This window comes from Protopterus annectens, chromosome 5.part0 (genome assembly GCF_019279795.1).
Source record: "Protopterus annectens isolate FY-2018-M chromosome 5.part0, PAN1.0, whole genome shotgun sequence".
NCBI classification, from domain to species: Eukaryota; Metazoa; Chordata; order Ceratodontiformes; family Protopteridae; genus Protopterus; species Protopterus annectens.
In genome coordinates, this window is record NC_056735.1 from 684,685,602 (window position 1) to 684,711,185 (window position 25,584).

Genomic DNA, 25,584 nt, shown 5'->3' on the forward strand with positions numbered 1-25,584 from the left:
GATAAGCCAAAGGGAAGTGCAGAGAACTGATAATGCATAGACCTTGCCCTGAAACAGATATTTCCTGCAGGACTCCCTTATGGGGATGTGCAGATGGGCTTCTTTTAAGTCATGTGTGACTAACCAGGCATCATCCTTGGCTAACATAGGGAGAAGCTGTTGCAAGGTAAGCACCTTGAATTTTGGTACCACTAGGAAGGTGTTGAGAATTGAAAGATCCAGGATTGGGCGCCAACAACCCTCTTTCCTGGGTACCAGGAATAGTCTGGAGTAGAATCCTTGACCCCTCTGTTCTACTGGAACAGGCAGAATAGCTCTGATATTGAGCAGGGAAAGTACTTTGCTTTGAGCCTCTGCCCACTGGTTTGGAGGAAGGTCTGGAAACCCACTTGGGGTTGGCAGTGAATGGAAATAGAATTTGTACCTCTGGGTTACAATGCTGAGGACCCATCGGTCCTGAGTTATGGACATCCAGTTTTTTGCATGAAGGGCAAGTTTTCCTCCTAGGGGCACAAGCAATTGGGCAGGACTGAGAAGCAGAGTCTGAGAAGTCATTGTGAGCTTTATCCATAAGGAGGTGGTTTACCACTCCCTGCTCTAGGGTTGGGGGCGCTCCATTGCTTAGATCTCTGCATACCCTGACACTGTTGTCTGGGTGGTTTGTTTCCCCTGGGTCTTGTTTGGGAAGGCCTGGAAGGGGCTGGAAAGGACCAGTGTTATGAAGGGCAATGCCTACTGAATCTAGGTGGCTGCACTTGTGGGAATTCTTTAATAGTTTGCATAGATTTAGCCTTTTCTTCCATCTTTTTAACAACTTCTGCTTTGGTGCCAAACAAACTGTCCTTATTTAAAGGAGCATCTAGTAATTTAGATTTGACATAATCTGGCAAGCGCTGCTCCTTCAGCCAAGCATGTCTTCTCAGTACAGAGCCAGTAACTGCTGCCCTGCAAGATGCTTCCAGGGCATGAAAGCCACACTGCAAAGTATGCTTACTAACTTGGTTTGCAGAGTGCATAAGCTCCTGCAATTCTTTATTTTCTGCACAATTTGGAAAAAGTACCACTTTTTGTTTAATAAGTTCCATAATATGTTTCTGGTATTTCAGCATGTGAAACTGGCAATCCAATGTCCTGATAGCATGAGTTGCAGAGGTATATACTTTCTTACCCCATCTGTCCAAAGCTCTGGAATCCCTGTCCAAAGGGATAGGATTTTTGGCTGTAGTAGCCTTAATACCTTTAGGTCCCTGGGAAATGATCTCTGGATCAGTAGTAGGATTCTTGAAAATAAACTTGTGAGAATCAGGTACTCTCTAATACCGGTCTGGTTTCCTAGGGGCTGGAGGTAAAGTGTCTGGAAGACTGGATTCCATGAAAAGATCATCCACAACATCCAGGACAGGGGGTATTGCTAAAGGCCTGCTGAGGCAACTATAAAAATTGTCTGAGTCTCTTTTTGGACTGACGATAGCCTTGGCATTCCCAATGGAAATGCTCTCTTAAAGTATGCAAGGTTTCACCAAAAGAGAAATCCTCTGGAGGAGAGGCAGATTGAATGGATTCCTTTGCATCTGAATCCTCATAGGCAGATAAGGGCATATTTTCGTAATCAGAAAGGTCAAAGTTATCAGACTCCTGGTCTGTAGAACCTGAAGGGGATTGGAGTCTGTCTCTCAGCTGGGGAAGGCTGGCTTCCCCTAATCAGCATAATAAAGGTCTTTAGCCATTCCAAGCATTTGTTTTTGTGGCATGGGTGCCTGAGCATGCACTTTGGTCGTCTGTTTTCTAGGCGTGGTGCATACTCTGGGCCTAAGAAACTCAGTAGTTTTGGTTAAAAAAAGAAGCCGGTTTGATTCGAACATTGGTAGGACGAAAAACTCCCTCAGAAGTCTATGCCTGCACAGCAGCTCCGGACCCACCTAAGGTACAGACATCCACTGGTTCCATAGTCGAAGAGGCATCTCACGGCATACCGGACTCCGAATGGGTCTCAGCAGAGGCCTGTGAATCCATACTAGGGGTAATCAGGGACTGCAAAGGCACCTCGAGTACCAATGGACTGGTGACTAGCTTAACGGAAGCGTTGTCAGCAGTTTTGGACCTATGCAGTCTCTCTGTCTTTATCTTTACGCTTTACATTTTTTCGGAAGATCGGTAGACGGATGGCTTACCAAAGCCATTTCAGAATACAGACATTGAGAGCAAAATAATTTAGCGACAAAGATAGCCTGATGACGAATGGTTCGGGCTTTAAAGCACAAAACCGACAGCGAGGGATGTCGTGGTCTGGGCCTAAACAGGTGATGCAGTAAGAATGAAAATCTCTGTGAGGTATTTGCTTTCCACAGGCAAGACAATTAACTTTTTCTGACATCGGTTAGAGCACGAAAAAAGGATCCCCAAAGGGGCACTTAGCTTTAGAAGACTTCAGGATTATTCAACTCGAAAATTAAAAAATTCAGGTAGCGGCCGACTGGCACTCGAACTGCTTCGGGCTCCTCCATAGCAAGTAAGACTGATGTAATGGCATCGGCTGCCTGTTTTTATACCCCTGACGACCTGATGTCATGGAAGAAGCGACAGCATCCGACGCAGAAATACTAAGTTTCTGGTATTCTGTACCGACTTGAGGGCTACCTGCAGGCAGATAACTCAAGTGTGATGAAACACATCTGCAGATGGTGAGAGCTGCTCCATCTGCAGGAGTTCAAAATATCATTTCTCAGTCTCAGAAACATCTGAGGCCTCCCACTTAAAATGCTGCCTAAGGAGGGAAATAGTGTCCTCAAAGGAGAAATCTTCTCTTGGGGAGTCGGGAGTAAGGGTCTCTTCTTCCTCAGGAGTAGGATCCTAAGGGGATTCAATCTGAGAAGAATATGTCAGGGATTCATCTAACGAGGAATACTCTTCCTCAGATTCTACCTGTGAAGCCAGTGGTTGACCTGACTGGGAAGTCTGGGTCTGGAGTACCTGAAAGGCCTTGAATAAAGTCTGAGAAAAGGTCTCCCAAACTGGGGTAGGATCTTTATCCCTGTGTTTTGGAATGGATGGCAAGGCAGTAGAAGGCCCCTCCAATGCCACGAGCCAAGGTTTCACCTCACCATCAGGAGCTGATACTTGTAAAGCCTCAGCGGACCTACTCTGGATACCCGCTATACCGGCTTTTAGTTCAGTTCCCAGTAACAGGGAAGAACCTGAAGTCCGGAGCGATCTTGGGCTAACACTCGCCTCGAGGATCTCACTGGATTCCTGAGGCGCAGCTTGGATGTCGGGCCTTTTTCTTAGCCTTCTTCCTTGGTGGCTTTTGGAGTTGCCTGCTCCGCCTTCCATCCTGGACGCCAATCGACAAAGTCGCAGAATCTCTAAATAGAAATTTAAAGCCGACAAACGGCTTCTAAGGGTTTTGGGGATAAAAGATTGGCAAATATCACAGAACTTGTAGTCGTGACCTTCCCCTAGACAGAATAAACACTGATCATGCGTGTCCTTATGTGGAATTTGTCTTCCATAAGCACACTTTCCTTTCCTAGATGACATGCATATGAAACAGGTAAAGAAATAAGCAAAAAAACCCCACAATGGTACTTATCTGAAAGCGAACAGCCGGAAGTGATCGTCGAAAAAGGATGGCTGACATCAAACACACACACCGGATTACTGGAGCTGGCAATCGGACATCTGAAACGCACTGCAGCAGCCAAGTTCTGATGTGCGTACATGCAGACGTCACAGATGTAGCCGGCATCCGTTTATGGCTCTTACATGCAATGTTAAACATACCCCTGCTTTTAAAACTTCGGTATACTGGCTAGATATTCAGTGCTGCAGGCGGCAGCTCCCTAAGGTGAAGACTGCATCATGAAAATAGGACATCTTGTTAAATTCTTCTGCAATGGTACTAGAGAAATTTGGAATATTGGGGGAAGGAGTTGTTTGGCCTGGGTGAAGGATGGATTTAATAGTTCTACAGAATTTTAGGAGTTATGTTGATGTTTTAACTGTCAGTTATTGTAGTAGTTCTTTTTCTCTAGGTTAATCAGATGTTTAGCTTTATTTCTAAGTTGCTGGAATGCTAGTTGATTATTGTGTGTTTTACAGGAATACCATAATTGCCATACCTTATATCTCTTTCCTTTAAGAAGGTCCTTGTGCCTTTGGGCGGTCCTTGTGCCTTTGGGCAGCCATGCTGTAAAGTTAGATTTACAGCAAATTGTTCTAGGAGGTGCTAGTCTGTTAAGAATGTTGAGAAAGGTATTACTGAAATATTCTACTGCTGTATCAAGGGGAATGTATTTCAGGAATGTCCAATTACACTTTTTGTTGAAGTCAATCATTTTTGTTTATATTGTGGTATTATCCTAAGTGAGGGTAGAATGCTACTCAAAGCTAGGGACATACCTGCCTGAGACACAAATTCCTAGAGCTCAGTCACGTCTCTCTTCATGTAGTCCAGTGAGGTACACCTCAAGTCATTCACACCAACATGAACTATGACAAAGTCATTAACGGTACTTGTTGAGAGACTTGAGTGCATGTATATGATGGATCTCGGCACTCGACCGACAACTGACTGTATAACCTCAAAGGATGCAAGTTGTTGAATGGTTCTTGCTGCAACTGAAGCAAATACAACTTAGGATGATCCCCCAGACCAACCAGCTGGGGGAGGGTGGCAAGTTCTCTCTCTAGGTTGCCAGAAAATATATTTCTGCAGACATCTTACACAGCATTATTATACAATCATACCATGCAACTCAGTGCCTGCTTTATTCTTTTCATCTCCTAACTCTGTTAGTCCACTGCCAGTCTAGAGAACAGACTTGTGGAATAGGAGAATAAGCGATAAAGTTATTTTTAATAATCTTCCACAGACCAGCCTCATATGCAAAGTAATGGAAAGACTCTCATGGAAATAATTGAGGACACAGGGAGCCTTCAAAGACTTTACCCATCTTACTGTGGATTCAAGGGCAGGTCATACTTAACCTGGTGGATTTTTTTGAAAAGGTCACCAAAGCAACGGATGAAGGCAAAACCATACACTCCACATACGCCAACCCGGCCAAAGCTTTTGCCACCATTCCTCACTCATACATAGCAGAAAAGCTAAATAAACTGGGAATAAACCCCTATTGTCACCTGCTGGACTGCGAACAGGCTCACAGATAATACGCAGGAAACCAAAATAGGGAAAGTTACCTCTACAGAGGGACCAGTCAGTGGAGTCCCCCATGGTTCTGTGTTGGGACTTTTCCTGTCTGGCATCTACTTTTCTGAAGCAAAAGCAAATAAAGAGCTCTGGTTGACTAAGTTTGCAAATAACTGCAACTTAGGCACAGTTACTGAATCCCCAAATGACTTAGCCATCTTGCAGGAAGTTTTGTCCCAAATAAAAAAACTGGTGCCAAAATCATGCACAAGCTAAATGCCTAAATATGCATTACTGCACATGCATTATTCTATCCTTTGCAAAGTCATCTACCCTAGGCTACTACCACATTGATAAGACGCCCCTAACAGTTGACTCAGGTGTTCAGTAGCTGGGTGACCTAACTTTTGACTGTAAAGTGCAGACCGTATAAACAAAGGGACTATGTCAATCTAGGAAAGGGACTGTGTTGATCTATGGATGTTGTTGCCCCCTTTACTCAACCCTCCTTAGGCCAATCATTGAATATAACGCCCCTTTAGCATGTTAGCTGTCCAGACACATGCAACAATTGCAGTGCCCATACAGATACCTTACTAAACAACATGTCCTACATGGACCAACTCAAAGTTGTCACTATACATTGTATCCAACAGACTAAGCGTTGATCTGTGTCTGTCATATACAATGTCCTCTGACCCAATACTGATTGGGTTTACTGTACATCAGCAGCATCATAAATATTCACTCTATATATTTAAACTTTTTCTGCAACATCGACAGAACAGTTTGGAGGGACAGGTATATCTTGCAGAGGATACTACTGCTCTGGAATAGATTCTCTATCCACATAAAATAAAGTTCACCACTGTCCATATTCAAATGCAACTCTGATCTATGGATGAGAAACCAAAAATTTACTCAAGGACTGCCCCCTGTACTGGTAATGGACAGAGGCAGCTCCTAAATGGTTTATCCTATGCAGAAGTCCCCTTGAATTATCTATGGTATGATCCCAATTATTCTCATTGGGGTAATGTATAATTATCGACCATGGAATGGGTAAGGGAAATCCCTAAACAAATGGGGCAGGTTAATTTGAGCATAAAAAGGGAAACTGGTAAGGCTAAAAATGGCCCACAAGGGCAGTTAGCCTACTACTTGCGTATGAACCTAGAAAATCTTCTTATGGCACAGAATACTTAAATGGCAGCCACAGAAAAGGCAATCACCTTCTACCTGAAGACGTGGCCCATTTGTCTTGCAGCGGATTAAGGACATGCACTGCCTGGGCAACAAAAATGACTAAAGATGCATAAACAATGTTTTAGTTTAAAAAAATGGCTTGATTACGGATAAAACACATATACATATCTCTAGAAAATACAATATACCAAAGCAAGAAGTAAAAAAACTGCACTGCAAGCAGGTACAAAGCTCTGAAGACTCAAACATACAGGAAAAAGGTTATAATAATAATAAAAAAATTACATTACTAATATGATCCAGTGCAAAATCAAGTTCAACAATGATGCTTTAGAATCTTCTAGCTGAAAAAGACCTGTCATTTTTCAAACTATGCAGACCTTGTTTTTATGAAGCACATTTCTAGTTGTGCTGTTTGAAAACTACAGAACCACATTTCACAGTACAAGACGACAGCATATATGTTCCTTAGTAGAATTACACAAGAACGATCAAGTTTGGTACTGAAGACATCTTTGATTATACCATATTTGCTCAAAGTAACGGTTATTCAAATATGCGTCATATTGGAAGCAGAATTATCTTGAAATGACAGCTGCAGCATAAGTCAGGAAAAAGTATATGGGCATCCATCATTTTCAAATTTCTGCTCTTGCTTACATAGATTAGCAACTAAGAGTAGACCCATAAACAGTAATTCATGCTGTTTTTTGAGCACTTGATTCAAACAACAGCTTTGCATGATAGTACGGTTAAAAGTGCTACCCCCCCCCAATCTATAAAGTTGTTAAAATTCACCCATCCCCTACAAAAAAAAAACTGTGGCACTCTGCTACGGGTAACAACTAATTTCAAGGCGACTACATTCTTTTTAAAAGACAACTGGAATACTTTGCCTCAGACTAAATGGTAAACTGGATGAATCAAAAGTATATCATTTCACAAATACTACTGTATAGGCAAGCAGGTGCAACTTGTATGCCGTTACTAATGACACAAGTTTACATAGTTTATTCAGCTAAAATTTGCCTCTCTCATAGCTGAAGCTATCAAACCACTTTTTTGTCACATCTGGCATCCAAGAGCCTTAAAGCACACTTGCAGTTTCTGACCATACATCTTTGCCTTGCCAAGCACTGCAGAAGAACCTCATACCTTATTCAGTATTACCTGTTTTAAGGGGACAGTGCAGTCCAGACATGGAATCCGTGCCAAACTCGGCAAATGTGTTGAGGAAGAAAACTCAAGTCAAACTTTTCAGTTCAAGAATTTTTTTCTACACCATTGTTTTTACATCACGTAACAGTCGGATATATACATCCGAACTTGTTAAGTGTTACCTAGCAACCACCACACCGATTCTAAGCTGATGTAAATGCACCACATCAACATAAGTTCAGACAAAGAAGTGGCAATGTCTGTTGGAATGTAATAAACACTTCTGCAGGTATTCATGCAATGGCATAGAAACTATGTACTTTCCTTTACCATTATGCTTCATCCTTCTGTAGAAGCTGTAATGTCATACAAAGGAAGGTGGTAGTGGGCTAACATACTGTTTTTTACACTCAGCACTAGTTCCAGATTACACTTTCCCATATACGAAACAGCTGGCCAGGTGGAACAGAAAATGAGAAAAATAACCTAAAAATGTCTGAACAACACATTTACTAAGAGAATTTAGATCAGCTTTTGTACTCAATAAGCAAGCAATAATGCCCAATGGTGTGTTTTACTGTGTAAATAATGCATGACCAAAGGTGTTGAGGCCTAACTTGCAGGTGGAGGGACTCTAGACCCATGGAAAGGCATTATTTACACAGTAACGCACACCCTAGAGGGCACTACTGTGCTTAGAGAAAGGGATGTTTGTACAGTTGTTTTACTTATTTTTATTACTGTATTTTTTATATATGTTTGATATAAAATAGTTCCTCTAATGTTTCAAACTTGCTGTAGTATATGTAAACTGTGCTGGAGGAAGTATTTAAACATCAAAAATATAACATTTTCAAAGACTGTCCAGGTATTTGCCTCATTGTTGGTCCATTATTCACAAAATGTGTAGTTTGCTGGCAAATTATTGGGGACTGAAGTCACTAAATAGATGTACATACATTTGAATTTCAGACCATTTCCTTCAGAAAATGCATGCTAAAACAAATCCTTTTATTCTAGCAACTTTTTAGTTTTATAACAGCAATGTTTAAAATCTGGTCTTATTTCTGAGCCTTTGTCTCCCCCTTAATTTAGGCTTTATGCTAGGACACTGACAGGTATGCATACCTCTTAATTTTAACTGCTGCTGCCACTGTTTGCTCTCTCACACACACACACACACACACACACACACACACACACACACACACACACACACTTCCACTTTCATGTGGACAAGCTTGTATACATGTAGACAAAAACACAAACTTTTTTTTTAGTTTTACAACTGCTAAACTGCTAAAGCTCTGCTTAGCGAGTGTAAAATGACTCAATTGATCTCTCTCTCCCTTTCATGCCCCCATACACGTACGCACAAACACTTTTTTTTTTTAAATTTTACACTCGCTGAACAGCAGAAGTGCTGGTTAGAGAGTTTAACATAATGGCCTTAAACTTCCTTACAGTCTGAACTTCATGGCAACTTGATATGCTGCCATGAAAAAGAGTTGTATTTCAGTCGGCATTAGCTGCCATGAAAAGACGGAGTCATTTTTCAGTAGACATTACCTTGTACGGTAACACCCTGATGGAAAACAATCATTCTCCCATATGGGTTTAATGTATAGATTTGTCCATTCTCTTAACACATTTAAATGCAGGTTTCCTCCTCTGAAGGATTCATCCTTTACAATATGTCTGTAGAGAACTTTATAAACATAAGGAATAAGATAAAATGTAAGGCCCTTCAGCATGAAGAACTTCAGTCCTCCTGTAGTCTGCCAGTAATTAAGCAGATAATACCCATTCAAGAGATGTTTAAAAAAAATCCTTAAGTGTTTTAAATTGAGCAAGTGCCACTGCATATTTCATATCTGCACTGGACTCGCACATCGTTGGCAGCCTTTAATATCCTGGGCCTACTATACCAATCTATATGTAATCACCATCTATGCAGCTGCATATTTTATGTAGATTTTTTTTTTTGCCAAACATGTAAGCCCAGTAGGCAGAAGTTCTCAGTCAAGTTAATCGGACCCCACAGATGCAATGTCTAACAAAGAATAATAATTTACATGCAGACGGAATATCTGCAAAAATTACGACTGCCACAACACTGACCCATGAAGTGTTATTCCCGAATGACTGCTAACCCACAAGAACTGCCCGAACACAATTTTCTTAAATGGAAAAAAAGTGAGAGGCTTTAGCACCAATACAGCTTGTTAATACAACTTTACAGCTGCACAATATCATGGACCAGCAAATGGCAATCTACAACTCCACTATAAATTGGTGGCTTACACCTTCCCACAAACAGCAGTATCCCTGCACAGCAGGGCCTTTTAAAGCCTAGCTTTGCTTCCTGGTAGTATTTCAACAGGGGAAGCTGATGGCATGATTACTGTCAACATTTTGGAAAGAGTAGATGACACCTGAAAATATACACCACACCATCTTAGCTAATCAGCAAAAGCTACAGAAACTTTTTTTTACTGCAATATGATCCAATTATGGAAAAACACAGCTAACAAACAAATGGCTATAAACAGCAGTTATGAGACAATTTAGGGAGCAAGCATGCTCAACAGAAGATAAAGTAATTACAGAGGAAGTCAATACAGTCCGTCATTTCATAAAGTAGTTCACACTACATTCTAAACACTAACTGTCCAAAGACTCCTGTAAACTGTGCAATGTCAGTGAAATGGCACTTTTACTTTGCAAATCTTATTAATACTGGTGCACATTTTTCCAAGGTTAAAATATGGTAATTTAAAGGCAACAAAATGGCACTAAGAAAATAATCTGCATGAAGGAATTTCAAGTAAGTTTGATGAATTTCAGTTATAAATAACAGAAAGACATGAATAACTAGAATTTAGGCTCAGAATAGATCTTGGTGCATAAAGCATTTCTTTTCTGCTTACATTTAATTAAATGTGGAATAGTACACAGTATTTTTATTTGATTAATATTAATATACTGTACATTTTAACATAAATGAATCATCCACAACTTAATGCAGCTGTCCATGTAAATGTTTACAACTGCAGGAAAAGAACAGAGATGCATCCAGATTAAGGCATTTAAAGTTTCATTATAAAATATTCTGTGAGCGTTTTTAATTTAACAATACAGGATTTCCACTAATTTTTGTATACATTTAATATTTCCAAACAAACCTCGATTTATAGTAGTGCTTTGAATTTTCCCAAGTTGCAAACATTTAAAATAATTTATTCATATTGCTGTAATAAAAGAAAATGGGGCTGCAAAAACATGTGCTGCCTTGAACAGGACAACTGAGAAAAACACCTTATTTTTAAGACAACTTTACACTGATCAACTTTCCTTGCAATTTTTCTCCTTCAAAGATCCCGTGTTCATGTGTTCCATACTTCTGCATGCAATTCTGAAAAATGTCCAGTTAACAGCAAGAAGAACTAGACTTTGGCTTTCTGTGAAGACGGACAGTGTCTGTATGTATCAGGTTATCACATCTATCTTCATTTGCAAGAACTCTCCGCACAGCTTCTTCAAAGGCTATAAAAACATTGATAGCATCTTTTGCACTTGTTTCAAAGTAGGGGTGATTGCCATTTTCCTTGCACCAAATCTGGGCATCTTCTGTAGACACCTGCCTCTCACTGACATCCACTTTGTTCCCTAATATTACAAATGGAAAGCTCTCTGGTTCCTTGACATCTGCATAATAAATAAATTCTTTCTTCCAGTTGCCAAGATTTTTGAAGCTCTGATGGTCATCTACACTAAATGTAAGAAGACAACAGTCAGAACCTCGATAAAAAGGAGTTCGTAAACTCCTAAACCTCTCTTGACCTGCTGTATCCCAGATCTGCATTGTAACAAACTGGCCATCTACTTCCAAGTCTTTATTTAAAAATTCCACTCCTATTGTGTGAAACAGCTGTGCATCAAATTTGTTAGTGACATATCTGTTCATGAGAGAACTTTTCCCCACACCACCATCTCCCAACAAGATTACTTTAAGTAGGGATGATTTTCCAGCCATAACTGTTGCTACAAAATCCACTGCCAGTCGAAGAAATCTGCAATACAAAAACACACATTATAAACTTAGATCATCCTTACAAATGATTATAAAGCAAAAAGAGCAATGCAACACAAATAGTGAACAACTTGACACATACTGCAATACAATGTCATAATGCAAAACTGCCAAGTAGTGGATTCAAATTCCACCAAACCATTACAAAAAACACATCTCTCCACAATGCAGTGGTTCCTGGCACCTAATGTGAAGTACTGATTCTTATATCACAGATTGCTGGGCTGCAACATGCATAAGGTTCTGCACATGGCACAGTAAAATGTTTAATTTGAGAGAATTCTAAAACAAATTCATGCAACATTTGTGAGGATTATAAAATTCATAAACAGACTACAGATCACTGACACTGTAAAGTTGATAAAGTTTACTAAAAGTTGATGCACCAAAATAAGCTGTATCAATTTTCATTTCTGAAAAGCAACAATCCTATAATTTTGTCTTCCAGAAGCTCCTGTTTGCAAATTGCATCAGTCATAAAAGTAAAAATATCAAGGTTAATAAGCATTTAGAAAGCACAAGACAAAATAGAGTTACATTATGAGTTTGGCAGCAATTTTAATGACATGTCTAATGTGTGCCATCGACTCTTCTATAAGGAAGACTCCACTGATGGCATTCATAGGGTCCTTACCTTACACCACTTGGTACTGCACAGCTGTCTCAAACAAAAGTCTGAACTACATATACATTCTTGGGGTGTACATACTGTTTTATACAGAAATAGAAGCCATGTAACATTATGCTGCCAGGGAATTTTTTAGCTCTTTGCCTGCTCTGCTGTACGGCAAAATAAATTGATGACATCCATATGGTCCTCACCTTATAACTTACCTAGTATTACACAGTTAAAACTGAAGTTCTGAATTATGAATGAAAAGTTAAATTGTGTTAGGAATTTGCCACAATTACAGACAGAGTACATTCTGTTGCAGTCTTCACTTTTGGGATAGTTTACTGAACAGCTTAGCCTGCAGCTTCAGTTGTCACAAAACTGGCAGTATAAAGGGTACAATGGCCAATGTCATCTTCCGTGCTTCCTTGCCCCAGCAAAGCCAGGTCAGAATCCTCCTTACCCCTGAACACAGTAGACCAGGTAGCTGAATCAGAGTACAGGCTCCAGAGAGAAGGGCTCACAAAACAGGAGTGCTTACCTAGTTTTAAGAGAAAAGGAAGAGGGTGAATAAATAGGGTTTCCACCCCCAACCCCTTGAGGGAAAGAAGTCAGAAAGCAATGGGAAGGGTGGAAGTGAACAAGGACTGCAACAGTGAAACTACTCTAACATCTACAGTTATGCTAGGTTCCTAATAAAATTGTATTATGTTACTATAGTTGTGATGATGTGAGGTATTGCCAGCTATGCCGGGAAAAGTAGGGCAGTGGTCGTGTTACATATGCCAGCATAGCTATCTGGAGTTTTGTAAAGACCTGTATGCCAATTTGTACATCAAACTGACTTGTACCAGTGCTTGTGTTGAAAATTTATTTGTAAAGCTGCTTGAAAACTGCTTGCATTAAAAATGTAACAGTGGGTCCTGCTGGACATAAAATAAATATTTTATTTTTTTATTTCACATTTGTTAACCGGATTAGTCCAATTGAGTTTGCAAACAAACCCATTTTCAGCGGAGACCAGAGGGGAAAAGCCCCAGCAAACATAAGTTAAAATAAAGTGACAATATACAAATATTAAATGATCACAATACAAAATAATTGTAAAAATGAAAAAGATTAACTATTTGCATTGCATTGATAGTAAGCAACCCATTTTCAGTGGAGACCCAAGGGGAAAAAGCCCTAGCAAACATAAGCAAAGATAAACATACAGGACAAAAAATATTAAAAATACTGCAAATATGAAATTAATTACAAAGAGAAAAACGGAAAAAAAAAATTATGAACATTAAGGGTTGCACTGATAGTAGTGGACTAAAATTTACTACACAGTAAAAATAAAAAGATAATCATTGTTCAAAAGAAGGACAATATACAAACAGACAGGAAGTGGGGGGGTAAATAGTGTGGAGAATGGGAGGGGGCTGTAGCAGAGCTGAGGGTTTAGGAGATGAGTTTAAGCAGAAATTACTAACAAAGAAAGAAAGTTATGAGATACAACAGATTATACAGTGGGAGAGACTAAGACCATGTGTGGTCAATGCAACAGCATAATTTCAAGTTTAATAGGTGGGATTTAAGATCCTTTTTAAAACAGGGAAAGGAAAGGTTGGATCTAATATGGAGAGGGAGTTTGTTCCAATTTAGTGAGACAGAGGGTTTGTAAAGTAGTTTACCAATATTCCTTTTGGGTTTATAAACTGAGAGAAGATGCTGATCAGCACTCCGGAGTGGCCGGGGTAGGGAGTAACATGGGAGGAGAGAGTAGGGCAGGCAGGGGGGTTGTTGAGGATGGATAAGGTAGTGTGGGAGTTGTGATTGTAGGAGAATGTCCAGAAACTCCAGCCACTGAAGTCTGTTTAATGAGAGGCAGTGATGTGAAGAGAGTGGTTGGTTTAGAATAAATCTGGCAATTTTGTTGCATGTTTGTTCCAGTTTCTGCACTGAGGTAGTCTGAATATTGGTAAGGATGGCGGAAGCGTATAAAAGACTGGGTAAGAGAAATGCCTGCGCAAGACTGTGTTTAGTGACAGTAGTGAGGAATTTTTTGTTCCTATAAAGTAGTCAATGTTTTTGGTGTTTTTTTGATGGCATGTTGTATGTACAAGTCAAATTGTAGTTGGTCATCAATTATTACCCCAAGGAGTTTGGTGTGCAAGGCAGGAGAGATAGTGGTGCCATCTAGGGAGGAAAGAGAAAAGTTGGATTTAAGGTGAGTGTCTGATGTAGGAAGAGGAGTTGAGTTTTCTTAGGGTTAAGGATTAGTTGATTGTTTCTGAGCCATTTTTCGACAGAGATTAAAGGAAGTTTATGTTAGTGTGTGTAGTTCAGAGATAGTACTGGATAGATAACAGTAGAGTCATCTGCATATTGTATTACAGATGAGAGACTGCAGGATAAATGTAGGTTGTTGGTAAAAATGTTGAAAAGGAGCAGTCCAAGTATGGAGCCTTGGGGTACTCCTGCTTGAACAGCAAGGAAGGGTGAGAAAGCCTGCTGCCATCTAACAACTTGTTTTCTGCCAGTAAGGTAGGATTGGAACCAGCCAATAGTAGAAGGAGAGAGGCTTAGGTCTGAGAGTTTGTTAAGAAGGATGGGATAAGACAATGTTGAAGACGTTAGAGAGATCAAGGAATAGACAGGAGACTAGGAGGTTGCTGTCCCCAGCTTCTGCAACCTTTTGAGTAAAGGATAGTAAGGCAGTCGAGGTACTGTGTTTAGGGTGGAAACCATGTTGCGAGGGGGTGAGGAGATTTTCGTGAATGAGATAGGACAGTAGTTGAGTATGTATACTTTTTTCAAGTATCTTAGAGAGCAGTGAGAATAGTGATTAGTCTATAGTTAGAGGGTTCAACAGAGTTGCCACCTTTGTGCAGAGGAATGGTACAGAAGGATTTCCATATTTCTGGTACAGCAGATTTTTGGAATGGAGAGGTTGACTAAGATACAGTATATGCAACAGAGTCAGCACCAATTTTCAGAAATTGAGAGGGTATCAGTGGAGGGAGAGCATGGTTTTAGTTTAAGAAGCAGGGATTTGATGTATTTAACAGAAACAGGTGGCAAGGAAAAAGGTTGAGAGAGAGGAGCACAGATGTTTAGGGGAAGGTGAGGGTGTCAGAAGAGATGGGATGAGCAGAGTTACCAGAGGGTAGGAGTTTAGAGATGCTGTCTATGAAGTGTTTGTTGAGTAAGTCTGCAGTTTCAGAGGGATAGTGATAGGGGTAAGGGTTAGGGATGGTAGGAGAACCAGTGTGGAGCAGGGGGTTGACAGTAATCCAGAATTAATGGGAGTCATTTGGGTGAGAGCTTTGAAATTTAGTGAAATATTGGCATTTATCCAAAATAATTTTTTTTTTTTTTTTTTTTCTTACACAATTTCTGAGTTGCTTATAACCTTGGAGAAAGGTGGGAGTTTTAGTATTTTTATATACCTGTATGTCATATGGTATGTAACTGCTGAAGTGAATATATTGCAATAGAGGATACTGGAGAAGAGATTAATCTCAGTTCAGCTAACTTTGAAAAATAGTCTGAAATCAGATTACCTGGTTTAGACCACAAAGATTGTATCTTACAGTTCTGATTGCAGCCAGAGCCAACATGTCTGTGAACGCTAGAATAGGAATCCTACCGTATTGTCCTTAGGGATGAGCTAATTGCTACCCTGGAAAAGTGGAAGTTTTTTAAATGGTTTTATAGCTTCTAAATGCTATAACACATCTTTGCAAAGCTGTGTGCGCCTGGTAACACACGCATGCTAAATTCTAGTCCAGTTTCTAGTAAGGGGGTATTATGAGAAAGTACAGTTTTGTACCTACCATAAATGTAGATGTCCGATAGGTATGCATCTGCAGTCCATATGGGTTGTCCTGCCTCAGGCAGCCCTTCGGTCGGCCGGATTCCAAAGTCTGGGACCGGCGTCGGCTGATGTCACCTTTTCCCCGACGTCACAGCGCCTGGGGTATAAAAGCGTCAGCCGACGCCATCTTCCTCAGTTTTTCTTGCCCCAGATGCCAGGTGCCCTCTAGGAAGGCTAAATTTGGAAAATGCAATAAAAAATCCAAACATTTGCAAAAATATATATATGTAAAAACAAATACACCATAATAGATCCCCCAGCTAGCTAATAGAGAGGTAAGCACCCTAGGAATACCACAGAGGGGAAGGAGGGAGGGTAAACCTGACTGCAGATGCATACCTATCGGACATCTACATTTATGGTAGGTACAAAACTGTACTATGTCCTTCAAGGATGCATCTGCAGTCATCACATATGGGTAGAATACCATAGCCAATCTGGGGGTGGAGGTACTAGGAAAAGGATGGTGTAGCTAAGATACCCTGCAGGACAGCCGTAGCAAAGCCTGCTCTGGATCTGGAATATAAAGGTAAATTGTAATGCTTGGCAAATGTATGCACGGAGCTCCATGTGGCAGCTTCTAAAATGTCTTTGTAGCCACTCCTCTTAAGAAGGCTGTGGAGGTGGCTGTGGCTCTCGTAGAATGAGGTCTAATGTTAGCTGGTACAGTCTTTCCATGAAATGAGTAACAAAAGCGGATGCAATTTCCTATCCATTTTGAAATTGTCTGTTTGGAAATTGCTTTTCCTTGAGTACCAGCAGCATATGCTACCAGCAGCTGGTCAGTTTTCCTGAAACCTTTAGTTCTGTCCAAGTAGTAGCGCAACTGTCTGTGAATGTCCAGGGTGTGCAGCAGTTTCTCCCTTTGTTTTGTGGATTTGGGAAGAAGGTAGGCAAGTGAATGGCTTGATTCAATGAAACCCTGGATACCACCTTTGGCATAAAAGTAGGATTAGTTCTTAATGAAACTCTGTCCTGGTGAAAAATAATAAATGGCTGAACTGCCATCACGGCCTGCAATTCCGAAACCCTTCTTGCTGAGGTTATTGCCAGAAGGAAAGCAGTCTTCCATGAAAGGTACTGTAGATCTGCAGATGCTGCTGGTTCAAATGGAGGCAGTGTTAGTTTTTCCAACACGTAGTTCAGGTCCCAAGCAGGTAGAGGTGGTTTCCTAGGAGGTTTGATGTTAATTCCTCTTAGAAACTGTCTTAGGAGAGGATGAGAAAAGACAGGTGGATCAGTATTGTACTCTGCTGAAATTGCTGAAGCATGAATCTTAATAGAAGAGTAAGACAGCCCATTGTGGAACATTTCTGCCAAATATTCCAGGATATGTGCCATGTTCATCATTGTCGCATCTAGGCCCTTTGTGGTGTTCCAGATGAGAAATCTTTTCCATTTTGCTGAATATGCCTTCCTTGTGGAAGGGCGAGCTTCCATAATAATATTCTTCACTCTCTGGGATAGCTTATCCTGAGGAGGAGTCAAGGTATTCTCCACGCTGTTAGTTGCAATGTTTTCAGGTTGGAATGTAGAGTTTTGTATCTGTGCTGTGTCAGTAGAAGTGGCCATAGAGGTAGGGGCCATGGTTTCGTACGCGACATGCTCCTTAGCAGTGGGTACCAGTGCTGTCTTGGCCAGTCTGGAGCTATCAGAATCACTTTTGGCTGCTCTGCCCTGATCTTCAGTAACACCTTGGTCATTAATGGAATAGGAGGAAATGCATACACTGTCAGATTTCTCCAGCTGAAAGAGAGGGCGTCCACTTTCCACGCTTGTGGGTGGTATGTCCTTGAGCAGAATTTCTTCAGTTGATTGTGGGGGGATGCAAATAGATCTATGTCCAGGCTCCCCCAAGATTGTGTTATCTGTTGAAAAATGTCTGGGTGCAGCATCCATTCGTGTGCATCCATGATATTTCTGCTTAAGCTGTCCGCCAGTGTATTGTCCTTCCCTGGCACAAACTGAGCTTGTAGCTGTATATTGAGTTTCAAGGAAAGATCCCATAGATTCATTGCCAGTTGGCAAAGAGGGTAAGAATGGGTACCTCCTTGCTTGTTTATGTACCACATAACTGTGGTGTTGTCTGTCCTTATTAGTAGATGGCCTTGATGCAGAAAGAGTCTGAAGGCCTCAATTGCATGTATCACTGCTAGCATTTATTTTTGATTTATGTGCATGCGTAGCTCCTTTCGTGACCATTGTCCTTGGATACCTCTGCCCTCCATGTGTGCTCCCCAACCTAGGTCTGAAGCGTCTGTTGTAATAGTTTGGGAGGTTTTTGGCTTTGTGAAGGGCAACCCTCTGTTGGACTGGCTGGCCTGAGCCCACCACAGAAATTCCTTGTGAAGGCATGGAATGAGTGGGATTAATGTTTCCAAACTGTGACTGTGCTGAGTCCATAAACTCCTTAGATACCACTGTAGCTTTCTCATATGTAGCCTTGCTTGTGGAATCAAAAGAATACAGGATGCCATGTAACCCAGGGCCTGCAGGACTTTCCTTGCAGTCAGCTGGGTTTGTCTTGTCAGATTCTTAAAGTAATCCGGTAGTTGACTTTGTTTTTCTTCTGTGAGATAAGCCATTTGGGTGGTTGTATCTAGATCCGCACCCAGAAAGGTTATTCTTTGGGATGGAACAAGTTTTGATTTGTGCATGTTGACTGTATATCCCAAGGCCTGTAGAAGATTGATGGCATAATTGAAGTCCTTTATCAAAGTTTGTTGGTTGTCTGCTTGTATAAGGCAGTCGTCCAGATATGGGTAGATTTGAATCCCCTGAGTCTGCAGTGTGCCATTACTGATGCCAGGCATTTTGTGAATACTCTGGGCGCAGTAGATAAGCCAAAGGGCAATGCTGAGAATTGATAATGCTCTGACCCTGCAAGAAATCTGAGGTATCTTCTGCAACTTTGTCTGATAGGGACATGCAGGTATGCCTCCTTGAGGTCCAGAGTAACCAGCCAAGACCCCTTGCCCAGCATGGGAAGGAGTTGCTGTAGAGTCAGCATTTTGAATTTTGGCACAATGAGATAAGTATTCAGTGCGGACAAGTCGAGAACTGGTCTCCATTGATGCTCTTTTCTTGGAACAAGGAATAGCCTGGAGTAAAATCCTTGGCCTTGTTCTGAAATAGGAACTTTTTCTATGGCTTTCATTTGTAGTAAGTTTGAGATTTGTTTCAAAGCCTCTGCCCTTTGATATGGTGGCAGACCTGGCATGCCTTTTCTTTTTGGCAATGTGTGGAAATGGAACCTGTATCCGTTGTCTATTATTTGGAGTGTCCATTTGTCTCTTGTAATGATGTGCCAATTTCTGGAGAATAAAGAAAGCTTTCTGCCCAAAGGTGCTTCTAATTGAGCCCTGGATGGCGGAGTCAAAGCAAAGTCATTGAGTTTGTCCTTGTGCAGCAGTTGCAGGTCCTGAACTGCCTGTCTGGATTGGAGGTTGCCACTGACGGACTCTGTAGGAGCCCCTAGCTTGCCCTCTACCTCTGGCACGCCTGTTCCTGCCCCTTTGAAATCTTTCTGTGTCCGGAAAGGACCAATTCTTGGAAGGCCAGTTTCTGCTGAATCTAGGCGGTTGGACTTGAAGAAAATCCTTAACTGTTTGTACAGATTTTGCCTTTTCCTCAAATTTCTTTAGGACGTCTTGAGCAGTGGAACCAAATAACTTTTGCTTTTCCACTGGAGCATCCAAAAGCTTAGCTTTAACATGTTCTGGCAGAGATTGTTCCTTCAGCCAAGCATGCCTGCCTATGACAACACCTGTCATTGCTGACCTACATGAAGCTTCCAATGCATCATAACCACACTGCAAGAAGTGGTTGCTAACCTGCTGGGAGCTATGTATCAGATCCTGAAGGGATTTACAGTCAAGGGGTTCAGAAGAAGACAATTTCTTATGCATTTCTTCTAACAAATACTCCTGATACTGTATCATGTGAAATTGACAATTTAATGCCCTCGTAGCAAGAGTGGCAGAAGTATACACTTTTTTACCCCATCTCTCTAATGCCCTGGACTCCTTTGCAGAGGGGAGTGGGTTCTTAGTAGTAACAGCTGCAACCCCTTTAGGGCCCTGTGAAATAGTTTCAGGGTCAGCAGAGTGGGCCTTATAAAGAAAACTGTGTGTGTCCGGGACTCTGTAATACCTATCGGGCTTAACAGGGGCCGGAGGCAGAGGGTCAGGGGTTATACTAGAGTCAGAGTATACATCATCAATCACATTTAAAACAGGAGGAATAGCCAAAGGTCTATGCTGAGGTAAATGAAGAAAAGTTCTTAGTCTTTTCCTGGAATCAGAATATTCCTGGCCTTGCCATTTGAAATACTCTCTCATAGTGTGAAGGGTCTCCCCAAAGGAAAGCTCTTCAGGAGGGGAGGCCGAGGGAATAGATTCCTCTGCATCCGAATCCTCGTAGGCCGAATAAGCCTCCTCCTGGTAGTCTGAGTGATCCGAGCCAACAGAGGCCTCCTCTGAGGAAAGGGGATCAGGAGGATCCATCCTGCGCCTTTTGTCTGGAGGGGGTTGGGAGCCCCTGTCCGGATGAGGCTGAGAGCCCCTAATTAAGGATATAAGGTCCTCTGCTAAAGTTCGAATCTGTGAACTAGAAGAAGGTCCCTGAGGAATAACTCTGGGAGGCATGGCTTTAGAGTGTTTTGCAGCTTTAGCCCTGGTGAAGGCCTTAATAGACATGGATGCAGGAGGCCTGGCTGCACCACGTGCTGGTGTAGTTTTGTCTAAAGGTATGGTGTCGGAAGATTGCAATACACCAGTTTCGGAAGGCAATTCTGTAACCGACTCGGTAGGAGCCTCCGGGGCCGAGGCTGTCGGTTTTAATATTTCAGGGTTCGGAAGTTCCAAGGACTCTGTATCAGCCGAGACCGAGACACTCGCGGCAGGCCTAGCCGCAGTTTCAGCCGAAACCGCGGCCCGCGTGTGTCGGTCCTTGTCTTTCCGTTTCTTAATTAAATGTGATGTCGGGGTTTCCGACGGCATTTTGTAAGCAAAACTATCCCCAAAAAACTCTTCTGCAAACTCCGACCGACGTCTAAGAGTGCGTCGGTTGAAGGAAGCGCAGGCAGAACAGGCAGAGACGTCGTGGTCTGGGCCTAAGCAGGGAAGACAATAAGAGTGGAAATCCTTATGAGGTATTTGTTTTCCACAAGTTAAACAATTATTAACTTTTTCTGACATCGGCTGAGGCAAGAAAGAGTCCCCAACGGGGTACTTAGCTTTTGAAGTCTTCGGATAGCGAATTTACAGGAGCTGGCCGACCGGCACTTGCACACTGCTTCTGCTTCGGGCACCACGCGGCAAGAAAGACTGAGGAAGATGGCGTCGGCTGACGCTTTTATACCCCAGGCGCTGTGACGTCGGGGAAAGGGCGACATCAGCCGACGCCGGACCCAGACTTCGGAATCCGGCCGACCGAAGGGCTGCCTGAGGCAGGACAACCCATATGTGATGACTGCAGATGCATCCTTGAAGGACATCAAGAATTCAGATGACCAGGTGTGTGATGTCATTCTGTAATCCAGCACTGAAATGATGATTTAATACTAGATGAGAAGTCTCAGTGCAGTTGAGTTTTGAAACCCCAAGAAGACCACTCACCCACTTCATCTTAATTTACTAAGGTAAGTAACCAGGAATAGTAATTCTTTAGATCAGTCAAGAAAATATAGTGAGCTCAGTTAAGTATTGTTTTTTATGCATATATGTGAATCTTTCCATCTGTGTTATTTGTAATATTTCCTCTGACTGAAACTCTGGTGTTTACTGTTAATCGATATTTAGTATTTTATGTTCTTTTACTAGTTATTAAACATATTTAATCTTTTCATTGTGGCTGGTCTTTTAGAGAATATTTTAACCTTTGAGAGTACTTGTATTTATTTGGTAACACTGTGGCCACTCCTGAAAGCCTTGCTGCATTGGTCAAACACTACCATTTGTATTAGTATTAATTTTACTCAGTATAATTGGGTACTCTTGTAAGAGCCTTAGAGTATCTGGCTTTGGAGTGTTCTGGGTGCAGTACCTACCTTACAGTCGGAGCGGGGGGGGGGGGGGCACAGCTGAAAAATCTGTAACAGCCTTTGCCAGGTGTGTGTTTGTGTGTATGCGAAAATCAAATCTCAGTGTGTGTGCCAACTACTTGGAGCAGGGACACAGACTACTAGTTTCACAGAGAGGGTTGGTAGAGGACTTGGCTTGGAACACTTGACTGAGGACTCAACTCTACAGCTGTGTCAGTGGGGAGTCTTACTGGGGGTCTGGAGAGACATAAAGAGGGAAACCCAGCCCCCGGACTGGGTGTGTTCCCTGTGTACTCTTAAGGGAAATTGTGCTAGGTGCACAGAGTTGCATCTGGAAATACTGTGTGCATTTTTTTTTTGTTCCAAGTGAACATCCCTCACTGGTGTCAGTGGTCAGGATACAGGCTCCTTGATTACTGGCCCAGAGGAGGAATGTCGCAATAGTATTCACTGCTTCAGTTTTCACTCTTTTGTAAGATTCGCAAAGTAGTGACAGCGAAGAGAGGGGAGGACACATTATTTGGAGATTAGTCCTTGCAGGACAGCAGTAGCAAATCCTGCTCTGGCCCTGGATACTGACCCATAGGTTGTAATGCTTTGACAAAGTGTAGACAAAGCACCAAGTAGGTGCTTCTAAAATGGCTCGAGTAGAAACTGCTCTATGGAAAACTGTTTGGAAGTTATAGTTCTAGCACAGTGAGATCTAATATGGCCTGGCACCTACTTCCCATGGTGCCAGTAGCACAGTGCAATACAGTGGTGGCAGCCATAGCTCTAGTAGAGTAGAATCTGATGTGGCTTGGTTCATAGTTTAGTACTAAGCTAACTGCCCTTGCGAGCCATTTTAAGCCTAGCCAAGTATCCCTTGCGAGACTCAAACCCTGCACTTTGTGTTTGTAAGACAAACACCTTAGCCATTAAGCCACCCTCCCAACCCCCTGGCACCTGCTTCTCAAGGTGCTGGTAACAAAATTCAATACAGTTCCTCCAGCTACTTGGAAACTGCTGGCTTGTTCACAGGTTCATTCCTTCACTTTTGCAAAGCAGACAAATGACTGGTCAGTTTCCTGAATTCTTTTGTCCTATGCAAACAAAACCTCAACTATCTGTGCACATACAGGGAATGTAGTTTTCTCTCCTGCATTCTGTGGCTTAGAAAAAAAACTAGGAGATGAATGGTTTTATTTATGGTCATTTCAGTAACCACTTTAGCCAAAAAAATGAGATTGGTCGGCGGGAACACTGTTCTGATAAAACATGAATTGTTTTCCCATTAATGCTTACAGTTCTGAAACTCAGAATTGACTGACAACAATGTGCCCTGCATGAAAGAAATGGACAGCTGATAATTCAAAAGGGAGAAATGTTGGTTTCTCGAACATGTAATTCAAGGCCCATGGCGCAGCCATTTGTCTTCTACAAAGCCTAAGATGAATCCCTCACTCAAAAAATTGCTTAACATAAAACGTGGAATAAAGAGCAGAGATCCATAGGTAAACAAGGTGAAATAGCAAACCCATGAACTTTTTTACAGGTATTCAAAGACCATTCCCAACTTTAACCTTTTCTGTGGTCTATGTCCCTGGAATGGCATTAGACATGGAATCTTTACCATTCTGCTCAGTATGATTTTCCTGTAATAGCTTCCCTAGCCTCTTTCCTTTCATATTATTTAGCACATCACAGAATTTTTGCATGCTGAGGATTAGGGAGAGATCATACATGCTGCTCAGTCAAAGTATGTTTAAGCTGGAGTGGAGTGTAGCTAGAACCCCCTGTTCTAAATTTGGAGGCCCACCTGCTGTTGCAGTACCTCATTTTTTTTTTGTCATGTGCTACAGGAATGGGAACCAGTGCTGCCTTGGTCAAATTGGAGGAAGGAGAATCACTTTTTGCCTCTCCTACACTTTTGTCAATAATGCATCTATCAGAGGTATGGGAGGGGAGGCACACAAAAAAGTACAGTTGTGTACACTTACCATAAATGTAGATGTTAAAGTGTATTTACTGTTGCAGTCATTACATTTGGGCAATCTGCAGGCAGGTTGCCCTCAGTCGGCCTGATTAACGAAGTCTTGGGTCCTGCGTCAGTTGCTGTCCCTTCTTCCATGACGTCAGGTCATCAGGAGTATAAAAACATGCAGCCAACACCATTTCATCAGTTTTTCTTGCCCCAGATGTCAGGTGCACCCCAAATGGGGAGCAAAGTATATATAAATATATATGCATGTAATTTAGAGCACAAAAACTATACCTCCAAATAAAAGCAAATACAACAAAAAGGCTTTTGAGCATAGTAAAAGAAAGAAGAGGTATAAAAAGAGAAAAGTAGGGGGCTGGCGGGTGGGTAACCAGGACTGCAACAGTGAATACATTCTAACATCTACATTTATGGTAAGTGAACACAAATGTACTATGTTCTTCGTGTTTCACTGTTGCAGTCATTACATTTGGGAAGAATCCCAAAGCTATGGTTGGGAGGATGGAATTATACAGTATTAGGAGCAGCTATAAGGCCCTGCAGGACAGCAGTGGCAAAGCCTGCTCTGGATTTAGAGAAGAGAGGTAAATGGTAATGTTTGGTGAACGTATGAACTGAGCTCCAGGTAGCAGCTTCTAGAATGTCTCTGGTAGGAAGCCCTCTGAGAAAGGCTGCAGAAGTAGATGCAGCCCTGGTGGAATGGGAAATGATCCCCTTGGGGACAGGTTTACCATGATGCATGTAGCAGACACAAATACAATGGCTTATCCATTTTGAAATAGTCTGCTTTGAAATCGCCTTTCCCTCTGCCCCTGCAGCAAATGCCACCAGTAGTTGCTCAGATTTTCTTATAGATTTTGTCCTGTTTAAGTAGAATATTAGTTGTCTTGTGTACATCCAATGAATGCAGAATCCGCTCCCCCTTGTTCTGTGGATTTGGGAAAAAAGTTGGCAGATGAATGGTCTGATTAAGAGCAATACTAGATATCACTTTAGGCATAAAGCATGGATTGGTCCTGAGCACCACCCTGTCAGGGTAGAAAATGAAGGGCTCCACTGCCATGAGAGCCTGTAGTTCTGAAATCCTTCTAGCTGAAGTGACTGCTAAAAGAAAAGCTGTCTTCCAAGAGAAAAAAATTATGTCTGCAGTAGCAGCTGGCTCAAAAGGAGGTAGGGTGCGTTTTTCCAACCCAAAATTGAGGTCCCATGCAGGAGTTGGTGCCCTCCTGGGAAGTCTTAAATTTTTGGCCCCTCTAAGATACTGCTTTAGCAGGGGATGAGAAAAGAGGGGAAGCTCTGTGTTGTAATGAGCTGAAATGGCAGAGGCATGGATTTTTATGGAAGAGAAAGATAGGCCCTTGTGAAGCAACCCAGTTAAATATTGCAGAATCTGAGGAATATTGGGCATTGCTGTTCTTATTCCTTGTGCCTGGTTCCAGGCACAGAATCTTTTCCATTTATCAGCGTAAGATAGTA

General features: G+C 41.8%; 1 protein-coding gene across 2 annotated transcripts in view; it reads right to left on the reverse strand.

Annotated features, from left to right (window-relative positions):
* Positions 1-9,971: 9,971 nt before the first annotated feature.
* The window catches only part of RAB9A (RAB9A, member RAS oncogene family), a 707,793-nt gene continuing 692,180 nt past the window's right edge, over positions 9,972-25,584 (reverse strand). For both annotated transcript variants that reach the window (XM_044072532.1, XM_044072531.1), the window contains one exon: positions 9,972-11,586. In XM_044072532.1, coding sequence (XP_043928467.1) covers positions 10,944-11,549 — 606 coding nt within the window. In that variant the 5' untranslated portion in view covers positions 11,550-11,586 and the 3' untranslated portion in view covers positions 9,972-10,943. The remainder of the gene's footprint in view (positions 11,587-25,584) is intronic.